The 14,118-nt window shown below is 39.0% G+C and overlaps 1 protein-coding gene across 1 annotated transcript; it reads left to right on the forward strand.

Annotated features, from left to right (window-relative positions):
* The first annotated feature begins 3,167 nt into the window (after window positions 1-3,167).
* Window positions 3,168-11,585, forward strand: LOC116261090 (calmodulin-binding receptor kinase CaMRLK-like). Its single transcript, XM_031639698.2, has 3 exons — window positions 3,168-3,305; window positions 8,023-9,973; window positions 10,737-11,585. The coding sequence occupies exons 2-3, from the start codon at window positions 8,551-8,553 to the stop codon at window positions 11,378-11,380; spliced, it is 2,067 nt and encodes a 688-aa protein (XP_031495558.1). The 5' UTR covers window positions 3,168-3,305; window positions 8,023-8,550; the 3' UTR covers window positions 11,381-11,585.
* Window positions 11,586-14,118: the final 2,533 nt, after the last annotated feature.

Here is a 14,118-nt window from a genome sequence, read left to right on the forward strand (position 1 = left end):
ATTGGAATTAGCTTTTTGTTCTGTAGACCATGATCACATCAAACACCGTCAAGTGAATACCTTGGAGATCGACTGAAAGTAGAGCACATTATGAGTGGGTTGCCCTTTGATTATGTTATTTCAACTGTCGTTGAAAAGGAATGTTGGTTTTGTTGTAAAGGAGTTTGGTTGAATTTTAACCAGCAATGCACATAAATTGCACCCACTCCTCTACTTATTTAGATCGAAAATAGTGAACTTTTCATTTTTCATATCTATGAATAATTGGCAAACCCGTGACTCGAACTTGGATCAGCGGATGATCGAATCACAAATGGGTCAATGAGTTGACTCAATGAGTTAACGTATCGACTCTGTCAAGTAACCATAAATGTCAGGTGATTTTAGAAGAGTTGGGGGTGAGTTGGGCCGAGTTAGAGGCGAGTCAAGGACAAGTCAACCCAAACCTTGACTTGTGGCTAGATTTGTAGGCGATCCGAGTTGACTCGAGCAATTCTTGAGTCAGTTTATGAATCTAACCGGCAAAATGAAAAATCCAGGAAATAATATCCCATATTAGATCCGGGCATGCACGCCCCAATACAAATTGAAGTTGTCGGTGAGATTTGTGGCCGGTAGTTTGTGAAGACTGTTAGAAAGACCAAGATCATGTCCCGTGGTATTTGTTTAGGTTGTGAGGTTATAAAGGCATTTCTTTTAGTTGGATTAGCATAAGCGAGCCATAAAATCCTGGTTAAGGGACACTAGTTAAAAATTTTCAATTTTTTAAATAACATCAATATGTAAACGAGAAAAATTAATATGAATTATTAATATAAAAATAAACATTTTTTTGTTGATCTGTGTCGGCAATTGCCCACCTTGAGACCTTTTTCTTTCCGCTTCTCTATCTCTTCCTGTTCTTTTCTTTTCTTTTCTTTTTTTTTTTTTTGACAACGGCTCAGCCATGTGCTCTTTTATTAGTTTATCATGAAACCTTCATGATCACGTTGAATGGCTTAAATCAAGGTTTAGCTTCAAGGTCGAGGGAGTTGGTGCAATTAATGGGTTGGCTTTTGCTATTAAGAAAGTAGTTACGAGTTCAAATCTCATGGGCACACAAGCCACCGATTAGGTGTGGCTTCCTCGTGTTAGAAAATTAAAAAAAAAAAAAAAAAGTAGGAATGCTCAAATAAGCTTAATTAATTTTTGATTTTCAACTGACCTTTCTGGTTGAAAGTTGAAAGAAGTTTACTTTAAAGCATAGCTACAAAAAAAAAAAACGTATATTATTTAAAAAAGCACGTTTAAAACATTGAAAACTGGTCAGCTGAATAAAATGTGAAAAAAACATGTTTTTTTCTTTACTTCAAAAATGAAATAAACGTGTTTCATTCTTCATATTTTTAGTTACCAGATTTTTTTTTTCACATTTTTTGCTTATTTTTATGATTTTGGTGACTTTCCTTTTTGTTACTGAAAAATTCATAGCATTAAAATTTACCGAAATTTCCTCTTTTTCTGTCGAAACATAACTTGGGTATAATTTGTGGCTATGATTTAAAATTTGAGGTATGGGCGTTTATGTTATACCATAAAGTTAAAGCAACCCAGCGAAGACTTGGAAAGAAAATTTACGCTAAAGGACAACCAAAACAGTCAAGAACATGAATGAATGCCTTCTATCTCAGTAGGTTTAACAAGTCTGCAAAATTCTGTGGTCGCCATGGCCATAAAGCGATGCTTGAGGGCTTAAATACTGGTTATCGACAATCAAAGTTGAATGTATATTGAATTTTCCTTTTAGAATATCAAGGAAACCGTGTCTGTTGATCAGATGTAAGATATTTGCTTTGAAACTTAATTCAAATACTTGGATTGGGGAAGGAAAAGATTTGCATTTGGTTATTATAATTTGCATGTAGATATGACAAATTTTCTGACTGGATCTAATACATATTTGATTTCGCAGACTGTGATTGTATATAAACCAGGCCGCCAAAATGGGATCTGGCCGGGACCGGCCCAACACCCACTCTTAGTTTTATAGCTTCTATATTCAATAATTAATTCAAAGTTAAGTCCAATTATAAGTCAAAATAAGCAATGTCTAATATGTGGCCGGGTGACCCAATGCAGCCCACGACCTCAGAGGCAAGGGGAATGGGGAGTACTTCAGGCCTTTTTTCGAGGCAGTAAGTTGTTAACATCTTGTTCGCCCGAAAACTAGTCCAATAAGATAATTCATTGATAACACTACTGTAATTACTATATCAGCATCTGCGAGCAGTGCAGAAATTCAGTATCTCCTTTAATTTGAACATGTTGATCCAACCCTCTATGGATTGTTTGACATTTCCCATGAATTCTTCCTAAAGATTGAGTAGATTCATAGAACAATAAAACTCTGAATCTATGTCAATGTACTGATAGATCCATGAGACACTCGTATAGTGTCCCTTCTGCTGAAAAGAATACCCTAATTACACAAATATTAAAAGATTCTTTTGTCACACACATATATATATATAGAGAGAGAGAGAGAGAGAAAAAAAAAAGAGAAGAGCGGATGATGTGCAACCACAACCCGTCATTTGAGCCACTTAATGCAATCTCCCAGCCCAACTCTCAGCACCGTCCAATGATGTGTCGCTCATGTGTCGCAAGCCCGACCAACTATGCTAAACAACCTTGGGCAGACAGTGAGAGAGGAGGGAAAGAGAAGGGTGAATAATGCTGATTTTGGACACATCTTTGCCTGATCCAAATCCATAATAATCTGAGTGAGAGCGAGAGAGAGAGAGAGAGAGAGAGAGGTGATTAATACAGAATTTGGACACATCTTCGACTGACCCAAATCCAGAACACTTTTGAGCTCTATGTGCATATGACAGGCTTTACAGATGGTCCATAGGTATGGACCGCCATGAATGCCGATCCCCATAAGCAATAACTTACAGTATAGTTTTGGTTGGGAATCTTGGTGAAATGTGAAATACCACCAAACAGACAAGTCAGGGAAGCAGTTGACTCTGTCTCTGCTTCGAAGTCAGCATCTTGTGGCTTTCTCTGATGAGACTAGGGATGCATATGGCTGACCTACTACCGTTAACTTTAACGCCGTTAAAACCAGTTAAATGCTTATATATATATATATATATATAAGGTCGCAGATGGTGCTGCTGCTGATCGGATTCTCTCACCCATTTTCCTTCTCCATTGAGTCTCTCCTCTGTCTCATCAGCCAAACGAACGTCGAATGTGGGCAGAAAGTCTCTCATGAAAAATCCATGGCTACCCAATTACTCCCTTGCTCTTATTGCAAGGTAATCTCTCTCTCTCTCTCTCTCTGTGGGAATATCTCTTCTGTTTCTTGATTCTCTCTAATTCAGAAGACTGGTTAATTTGTTTGCTCTCGTTCTCTGCATTCTCTGACGATGAAATACTCATTTCTGCAACTTGTTTGTCCATTTCATTTCCTGGCGGGTTATCCTTTCTTGGAAACTCTTGGTGTCTCATGATTAAGATGGTGTAGTTAGGGAAATTGAAGAACAAGGAAATGGTGCCCTTGTTCATAATTCAGCTAAGGAACAGCCCTAATCTAAAAGTGGCAGAGCAGAAAATTGGCTTGAAGGGAACTTCGGTTAAAAATATTCATATCTTGTCGATATATATATATATATATATATATATATATATATATATATATATATATATATATATATATATATATATATATATATATATATATATATATATATATATATTATATATATATATATATATATATATATATATATATATATATATATATATATATATATATATATATATATATATATATATATATATATATATGCGCTTAAAGATGTCCATTTAAAAATAAAGAAATTTTAAGAGTCTGGTATGGGCAGTTGCCCATGGCTCCGCCACTGGTTACAGTCGGATCTCTGCCTTTGTCTTTGTAATTTGAAAGTTTTTCTTCACTTGATCCTTTCTTCATATACAACTTCCTAAATAAAAGAAAATGGTACTCTCTCTTGCCCCTTTCACATTTAGGGGACAAGAGATTGAGAGAGAGTAACCCCTGCAAAAATCAAAACAAAATAATCTTGAACGTGAAGAAAGGTGGGAAAGGCAATACATGGAGAGGTTTAAATATTAATATATGTCAGATCTGTCTCCTAAATAATATTAAATGCCATTAATTAAAACCCTTATAGTGAAGAAAGTTGGGAGGAAACCGTCGAGTGGCCTATCTCTTAAATGTGTAAATTATTAGAAACCGAAAGCTACAACCAAATCCACCATCTTAATTTCATATTATTATAATAGACAAGGATCCCACCGCGTCGGACTCTGCCTTTATGGTTCATTAGTCACAGGTAGCAATGTGGCCATAAGGTTGAGAGAGACTTCTTATGAAAGTCATTAAATGAGAATTGAAAGATTAGTTTAATTGCTTGGTTGTTAATAAAATATTTTGCTGCCTTCTTTTCTTTTAAACTATCATATGCACCACATCCTCATGGATGGAGAAATGCCAGCGACATGTTACATTAAATCTTTGTTTTATATTTGTTTGGTCTTTTTAAATAATAGAAGGCATGTCGGTACGATCTCGATGCGTGTAGATGGCAGGTGGGTTACCTCTATAATGAAAGGGGTTTGAGTTTGCCTCAAGGGGCATAGCATAACTGGTTGGACTAAGAGCCTCCTAAGAGCCTCCTAATGACAGGTCACTAGTTTGATTCTCGTGGGCATTGTGCTCACCGTTACCATCGCTAAGACTCTAAAAGCTAGGAAAATGGATGGGTCTTCAGGCTTCTTTCGGATGGTTGGGATGAACCTCACACTCACAAGAAGGAGGTTCAGATCTAGTTCTAGTGCGACTATAATGCCCCAGAATCTGAAATATTACGGCACAGTAAGGATTAAATAGGTCGTTCAGGAACAAGAACAAACTATTCCATGAACAAGAACAAGCTATTCCATGAATCTGGCCGTATCTATCTCAATATGTTCCCACAATCAAATGGTCCCGAAATAAAAAAAAACAAGTTCGCCCAGTTAAAAGGAAATACAGCCAGCCCATTTGAGATCAAATCTTAGTTACTTGATTGATTTAATATAATCATCTATTTGGCATGGCACACAATTTTTTGTTAAAATTTAGATATTGTTTGTTTAATTTTATTCAATTGTCATGTAAACAAGGGAAAAATTACATTTCTTGTCATCATTGTCATATCATTTTTCTATGATATATAAATACTTTTTGTACTGTACAATGTCTATCATTATATAATGGACAACTACATGAGAACAAAATATTTACTGAAGTTGTCAAAGTCATGACTCACCTAATTACCCAAACCACCAATTTTGACTTGCCTAAGTGGTCAGCTGTGAAGTACCCTCTATATTGGATTAGTGACATTCATTTCTCAAATTGCTCATCTTAAGGAGGAAATGCAGAGGCTTCGGCTCGCAGCCAGATGAAAAACTCATCCTGCTCACCAGAAATACTTCTTTTTTTGATTGACTTGCAAGAGTAGATCTTCAAGTTCGAGTAATTGATCGGGTTTACCACATTCTTCTTACTTCAATTGGTGTTGAAGGGGACAGGAGAAGAATCATTAATGGCGTGGTGACTGTAGCAACCTTGGAAAAGGATGGATGAGTTACCAATTCGATGTTTCCCGTGTGACCCATGCCTGACAATCATATAGATGTTTCCTTTGTCATTTTGAAACAGCCCTTTTGGGTTTAATCATGAGGAGTCAAAAAGGAAAAAAACAGCAAAAAAAAAGTGGATTCAATAATGAGATGATAAAAAAGGTAAGAAAAGCCAACCTTAAAATGATATATATATATATATATATATATATATATATATATATGAAACTTAGGTCAGAGATAAAAAAACTACACCTTTTAAATTTCTAATAAATTATATGTTACATAAAATATAAACATTCTAAACCATCTAGAAACACTAACTAACATAAAATAGTTCTTAGTTCACGTTGTTTTTATAAAAAAAATATTAATTTTTCTACTAGTAAATTTGGATGTTATACTAGCCGTTCATTTTCCTACTCAAAGAAGAATTAGCTTATGTTTATGACCAAAACATTCTCAAGATAAGGCAGATTCATGAAACATTAAGACTTATGTTCCATAAATTTGACACAATCTTTGGGGTAAATTTATCATATATTCCCTGCAGCAACATGGATACCCTGTGAATATCCCAATAAGCTGCTCAAAGATTGGAACAACTTTATTAAATCCTTCATAAATCTAGTTTTTACTGTCATGGAAAAACTAGAACTTAGAACTTGCATGTTGTTCACCTTTTATTGCCAAAACATGTATACAATTAAATGTATGTGTTTGCTATAATTAAAACATTCGAATTAAATACATTGTACTTTATACAAGATATTGTTGAACATATGTCATTAGTCAATTCATCAATAGTAACTTTTATTTGTTTGTTATGTGAGTGGGTGAGGGTCTCACTATCTCACCCTTGTTGCCATTCACGTCTAATATTATTCTCGTCAAAATACACTCAGCTTTTTAGTCATCAGTTCATTATTGTCAATGTAACCGCAATTTTTTTTTTGGACGCTGTACAGCAGAACCAGAAAATTTATGTACTTTTCTTTTGCAAAATTCCTAAAGGCCATAGTGGTTTTCCAAAATTTCCCAGAACAATCTTCTATTTTTTTTAGCCCCACTATCTCCTTGTTTGTTTCACCCTACTGGTGGGGAGCCACTTGCATCTTGTGCTCCTCTGGAGGAGGTACTTATCGGTCATAGCAAATAACCTGCTTTATTATATAATCTCCTTAACGCCGTATAACTTTAAGGCTACACACGAGCTGAGTAGAGCTCGAGTTGAGTCAGTTCGAGCTCACTTGAACTCGAGTCCAGTTTGACAGAACAAGTTTGAGCTCTTCTCGACAATATAATGTCGAGCTTGAACTCGACTCATTTATGTAAAGCATACCTAGTTTCCTGTAACTCATTTAACATGATTAACTAGTTTAGTTGCTACTCAGTTCATTATTTTTTCATTATAATTCAATATTAATTATGCAGTTGAGTCAAATTGAATTTAAACAAGTCGAGTTCTTATAACTCAAACTTGACTCGAGCATACATATGAACTCAAACTCCACTCATTTATAAAGCATGTCGGGTTTTTTGGAATTCAACTAACATGATTAACTCGTTTAGTTGCTACTCATTTAATTATTTTTCATTATAATTCAATATTAACTATGCAGTAGAGCCAAGTTGAATTTAAACTAATTGAGTCTAATTGATTTATAAACAAGTATAGTTCGAATCTAGCTTTAACGAGTGAGCACGAGTGGAGCTCGCTCGAGGTAGCTGATCTTACCACTCTTTTTTAAAAATTTTATTCTTAAAATCTCTCTCAATGCATTTAAGTTTATAAAAATGATAGAAAAATTATATATATATATATATATATATATATATATATAATTTATGAATTTATCAATTCCAATCGAGACCAAAAAATCCTTCTGCCTCACAATTTTGATGCATTGTATGTGGTGGAGATTTGACCAAACTCAAAAAGATTGAAGGATTTTAACTCCTCAAATAAATAAATAAATAATATATATATATATATATATATATATATATATATATATATATATATATATAACAATTGAAGAATTGAAGTGTAGGCTTGAACGAAGTGAAAAAAGCCAAAACTGAAGACCGATAACTATCTTCCTGAGTGCCATTAACCGCACACACTCGAGCTGCGCAGTCAACCTTGGCAACCCACAAGTGCCATCTCGGTGACGTTGAAAGGACGTCTCATATGAAAGGCAAGGTATCGGACGTCAGATATTCCAGATGGACGGCCCACGTCTTCCAGACATTCAGAACCGTACGCAGACACGCATCCTGGCCCTTTGCTCACGGACTCCCCGTTCGAATCCCAAACCCATGGGCCTTTTAATCACTGCTTCACCTTTTTCATTCTTACAGAAAGAAAGAAGACTGAGCAGTCGCCGTGGGAGTGGCGAGAGGAAGAAGAGGAGCTCCATTGAAGGAGAGGCAGTTCAGATTCTGCCTTAGAAGACAACTGCCACTCTCGTCGTCCTTCCTCCTGTCTCCGTCTCCACCATTCATCAGAAGGTGTAAGCCTGCATCTGACGGTCAATATTCTTGCCTGCTCTCTCTCTCTCTCTCTCTCTCAAGGACATACTGCAAACTTCACCGTTACGCATTCACTAGACCGCCGCTTCCATCTCTTCTCCCCATGGCCAGGCTTCCAATTTCTGCAACCACCAACAAAGGTCAAAGTGCAAGAAAGCACCAAGCTTGTCAAGTTCAAAACTCAGTCATTAATGCTCCTACGGCCATTTCTTCCTCCTCCGTTTCTAGACAACTACCAAACAAAAACTTGTGAAGGAAAAACCCATCAATTCGTCCCTCTCCTTTCGTGTTCCCATCTCTCCACATCTCTGTAAACCTTCTCTCCTTCAGACATTCGGCAACCAAAAAGGAGTGCCGATGAAGATGGCACCTCAAAATCTTCTCATTCTGAGTCTTTGCTGCTTTTTCTTTTCAATATTATTCCCGGCGGCGTCTTCTGCTCCTTCCTGCAACTCTTCCGACTACCACATGGCGAAGTCGGCCTTCAGGTCGCTGGTGGGATTCCACCCGGCTACCTTCCTCAACTGCTCTGCCACCATTAGAGAGCTCAACCTTTCGTCCAAGGGCCTCCAGGGCACCGTCTCCTGGTTCTACATAGCGAAGCTCGGCCATCTCCGGACGTTGGATCTCTCCAACAACTCCATTCAAGGATCTCTTCCAGGCGGTTTCTGGTATACCACCAAGCTGCTGCATCTCAACCTCGCCGGCAACCAAGTCGGCGGCTGCATCGGTTTCCGGTCAGCGGACCCGCGTCGACTCGTTCCGGCTCTCCAGACCCTCATCCTTTCCAACAACCGGTTTACCGGCTGCATCTCGCTCCTGCCCTTCCGGAACCTCAGAATCCTAGACGTATCGGGCAACCGGATCACGAACAACTCGGTTCTCGTTCAGGCCTTCGACCTGGGTCGTCTGGAATTCCTGTCGGTTTCCGGCAACGGAATCGGCTCCATTCCGAGTCAGTTGAATAATTCGAGTCGCATCGTTCACCTCGACGTCTCCAACTGCAGTCTCTCCGGCAGCTTGAGACCCATTTCTTTTCTTCCGAGCCTTTCGTATTTGGACGTCTCGAGGAACCGTCTTAGCGGTTCGTTCCCGGGTGACTTCCCTCCGGTTCGCAACCTGAGGTTCTTGAACATCTCGTTCAACCGGTTCACTGGTACGTTGGACAACGATACGGCCCACAGATTCGGCAGCTCTGCTTTCATCGATTCGGGACTGACGGCCGTTCGCGCCCCAGTTCCGCATCCGGTTCTCCCAAAAACCGGCCCGAGTCCCGTGAAAGCGAATCATACCAAGGCCGTCATCATCGCCGTATCGGCGTCGGCAGCTGCATGCATTCTGGTGGTGGCAATTCTTCTGATATGTTTGTACAGGAGGAGGAAGAAGAAGCCTAAGATGGAATGGGCCGTCTCGAAGACACCGATTCCGGTTAAAATCAACGAACTCGGTCCGTTCTCCTTCCAAACCGATACGTGCACCTGGGTTGCGGACATCAAGGAACCGACGTCGGCCGCCGTCGTGATATTCGAGAAGCCGTTGCTGAGCCTCACGTTCGCCGACCTCATGGGCGCGACGACCCGCTTCAGTCGGGAGTCTCAGTTGGCCGAGTCGCGAAGCGGACCGGTTTACAGGGCGGTTCTGGCCGGGGACATTCATGTGGCAATTAAGGTGCTGGAGCTTGCTAGGGACACTGAAGTGGAGGAAGCGGCGGCCAAGCTGGCGGCCTTGGGCAGGGTCAAGCATCCCAACATATTGCCCCTTCTAGGGTACTGCATAGCAGGTACGTCAAGGGTAATTTTGTCATTTTATCTTCACATTTAAAAATTAAAAAAATCATGCACTTGTTCAAACCAGTTTAATTGTCAGCTAATTAATGTGAGCTTGGTATGCTCGCATCACTTCCTTTTGACAACCGTGTCCAAAAATTCAACAAATGTGGAACCCTATCCTTCTAGGGGACGGCTTTAGATATAAGGCTGCTTTAGAACTTAGTGAATCTATTGTTGGTTCATTCAAATTCAGAATAGCGTTTGTCACCGTCAGCATTTCAAAAAAAAATGATGCCTACAAGAATCGAACTGACAACATGTTTTTATTGGTTTATCAACTCGACCAACTCGACCAGCTGCACTTTGGACAAAACTGTTTCAGACATTCTATGACTCGAAACTAACAATTGAGATAAAGGGTCCCCGGAATCTTGTTTACTACCTACTGGTTAACTAAGAATAAGTTCTTCCAAAAAAATATATTCTTGAACAAAAATCCTGCCATCAAACACTCATCCCTTATGAAATTCGGACTAAAGTATTGAATTAGAACGAGAGTTTTCAAACTTAGGTTTGTGTACTTATGTCTCCTTTTTTTGCTCTTCTATTCCATTATTTCCAAGGCTTTCTCGAAAAGACATTCTTCTTTTTGACTTTCATGAGATTAATTTGCTTGGCCGTGGTTTTAATGCGAACAGCACGTATGTAGTATAAGTAACTTCAGCACAGAAACATGAGACATTGAATGGGATGCATTATTTATTATCCTTGCAGGGAAGGAGAAGCTGTTGCTGTACGAGTTCATGGCGAATGGGAATCTTCACCAGTGGCTTCACGAGCTCCCAACCGGAGCGACCAACGTGGAGGACTGGAGCACGGACACATGGGAGCAGCAGGCCGGCGGGGAGCAGGGCTCGGCCGAAAGGGCTGGCTGGATCACCCGGCACCGCATCGCCCTGGGCATCGCCAGAGGGCTCGCCTGCCTGCACCACGCCGGAGCCCGGCCGGTCATCCACGGCCGCCTCACCCTCTCCAACATCCTCTTGGACGATGACCTGGAGCCCCGGATCTCGGATTTCGGATTCGGAGATATTATCGGCCATGGATCTTACGACCAACCACAATCCTCCGCCCGTGGATCGGATCCGGCAAGTCCGGAATCCGATGTGTACAGCTATGGGGTGGTGCTGCTGGAGCTGATGACCGGACGGGCTGGGTCGGAGGAGATGGTGGGGTGGGTCCGGAGATTAGTCCGGGAGAGGCAGGGCGAGAAGGCCATCGATCCGAGACTGAAGCCGTCTGGGTCCGATACCGGCATGGTCGAGTGCTTGCGGGTCGGGTACCTGTGCACGGCCGAGTCCAGCGAGAAGCGGCCCACGATGCAGCAGGTTGTTGGTCTGCTTAAGGACATAAATTAATACAAAGACCAACCAGTCTGCTGTCCATGAAAAAGATTCTTCCAACTCCTTCTTCTTCGTCTTGGTTCATGGAGTCTTTTTTTTCTTTTTTCTTTTTCCTTCTCTTCTTCTTCATTTGTATTTTTTTTTTTACTTTACCCTGTATAGTGCAATTGATGAATTACCAAATTTTCTTTCCCAATGGAATTTTTGGGATTTTTTTTTTGTCTTGGTCATTTTTTAGGGTCTCTTTGACGGACAGGATATTTCCTGTTTTACCATTGGAAATAAAATTCAAATTTTTAAAAATTTTTCTTGCCCATCAAACTTGGGATGAAAAAGCTTACCTTAACGGGGTTGGTTTTCCGAAATTTCTCTTTGGACAAATTATCCCACCCCAAGGGTGGTGGAAACAAATTTCCGAAACCAAAAAAGTAACCATTGGGTTCTCAAAGCACCGTTTTTTCATCTTTCTTTCCTATCAAACTGAAAAGTTTATTTCTTAGATATAAACCCAAGTCCAACAAACACAAATGGGTTTTGGAAATCTGGATTTTGTTTCCACTTCTTCAATTCGTGAAATAAGTTTCCGAAAACTTCTTCCCAATTCTACATTTCCAATATGTCAACGGGCCCCCTATTGTTCTCTGAACCGGGCGCCACAAATATAGTGCTCTAAGACCAATAAATTACATAAAAAACTATCAATATTATGAGATGATCATGTGGTGGCAGCTGCTAGATTTTGTTGGATGGCTAAAACATTATGACCGGCCGCTAAAGACACTATAAGCTGTTGCTAATGCTCTTATGGTTAAAGATTAAGATTCTAATTTTTTTTATCCATCTAATAAAGTTGATCAGCAGCCCATTGATTACAATTTTCTAAAGATTTACAATTGTGCCTGCCTAACCTTTATTGTGATTGATTAAGTGACTTATAAAGGACGATTACAACGTAAACAAAGTAAACGTCCGTGAGGTACTAATACATAAATAAGCAATTTCTTATATGCCTATGCGGGCAATTGCCCACACAAGCTCGCATGTGCCTCTACCACAGAGACTGCAAACAAATAATAGCGATTTCAAGTGGACTTGACCTTGGAGATTCTTTTTGGACAAGTTTCAGCCAAAATAGAAACTTCAAAGACATGAGGATTGGCCTGTGCCTAGAAATATCCTCCTTATAAAGAAATGGCTTCTTCCATACTAGGCCCAATCTGGTTTGCAATTAGAAATCATGATCCATATTGTGAGAAAGAGAGACTCTCAAGCTTTAATTAAAACCTGAAAAAAAGTTAGTAAGAGTTTTGGTTGGATTTATATACTGTGGAACTATGATCTAAACCTGGTTTTATTTTTAACATGCGATGAGATGTCAAATATTGATTGGTCTTACAGATGCCAGTCTTGAACAGCTGGGTACATGGAGCCTTACCCACTGAAGCACATGCACTTGTCCCTGTCCCCTGACCCCCTTTCTACTTTTATCACACTATTTGGTCTCCCCCCTTCTCTCTCTCTCTAGGTAACTTTTGAGAACAATCGGCACGATAACCGGATGGAATCACAGGCACCAAAATTTTTTTGCAGGAAAAGTACTAAATCTAGATAAGATATCAACATTTCTGGATTTTGGGTTGTACCAAACTGTAAGATTAGATGCCACAAAGCCTTGAATTTTTTTCTGATTTTTCAGACTTCCCACTGTCAGCATCAGTCACAAGGACTAGACATTAGAGCTGTTCCCCTCAGGTCAAGTGAAATAAATGTCTTGTTTCTTCGATTTCTTTTGTTCCTCGCTCTTTTCGTTTGCAGTGTACCAATCAATCCATTGTTGAGGCTTAGACATATACGATCTACGTATATGTAAAATTTCTAAGAGGGCCTGTAGATCTTAGAAACTTTGCATATATGTAATATTTGGCTTTGCATGATTCTTTCTAGAAACAATTAGCGCATAAAGTAAAACCAGTGTTTGGCTTTGCGAAATCTTACTTTACTAAGATGAAAAACATACGCAAAAAATATGGTTTTGCATGATTGATTCCTATAGTTACATGAAACTTCCTATAAAAATGGTTATATGAAACTTGTGAAGTTAATTGAAGAACTTGAAAAAATTTATATATAAATAAAAAAAAGTTTAGTTTCATATCTATAAAAAATTGAAAATATTTCTAATTATAATTTGGTCCCTTACGACAAAAAATTCTAGCCCTGCCCCTGCATGAGAGCAAGCAACTTTCAAAAGTTTTGTAGGTCAGAGTAATTAACTAAAAAATGATAATTTAGAGTTTTTTTTATTTAAACCATAATCATGTATTCCTAAGTGGTGTATGAGTTGTCGATCAATCAAGTACAGGATAAATGCGTGAAAATAACTGTTAATGTGAATAAACATTGGGGAAAAAACGTAATTAAGAAATGGACAAAGTATCCTTCAGTTTAAGACAAAAATAAGTGTTCTTGTGTTTTGCCTCCAAACACGTCAATTATAGGCAAGGGGTCCAACTTTTTCTTTCCTTTTTCCTTTTTAACCTGGAAAAAGGGAGATCCAACCTGATTGAATTCTAACTCGTGTTTGACTGCCTCCTTGTATTTTAAGGATAACTTCTTGAAAATAAAAAAACGAAAAGGGAAAAGTAATCCAAGCCACCATCAAACACTTTCTTTAACATACGCTCGATCATTCAGTACTAAAGTGTTAACGTCGAGTACTGAACAATCAAGTGCTTTCCGAGGGACTTTTTTTC

This window comes from Nymphaea colorata, chromosome 9 (genome assembly GCF_008831285.2).
Source record: "Nymphaea colorata isolate Beijing-Zhang1983 chromosome 9, ASM883128v2, whole genome shotgun sequence".
In the NCBI taxonomy this organism is placed as follows: Eukaryota; Viridiplantae; Streptophyta; class Magnoliopsida; order Nymphaeales; family Nymphaeaceae; genus Nymphaea; species Nymphaea colorata.

Coding starts and splice junctions, on each gene's coding strand:
- LOC116261090 (XM_031639698.2), top strand. CDS start 8,551: ATGAAGATGGCACCTCAAAATCTTCTCATTCTGAGTCTTTGCTGCTTT. Junction 9,974..10,736: donor TCTAGGGTACTGCATAGCAG/GTACGTCAAGGG, acceptor TTATCCTTGCAG/GGAAGGAGAAGCTGTTGCTG.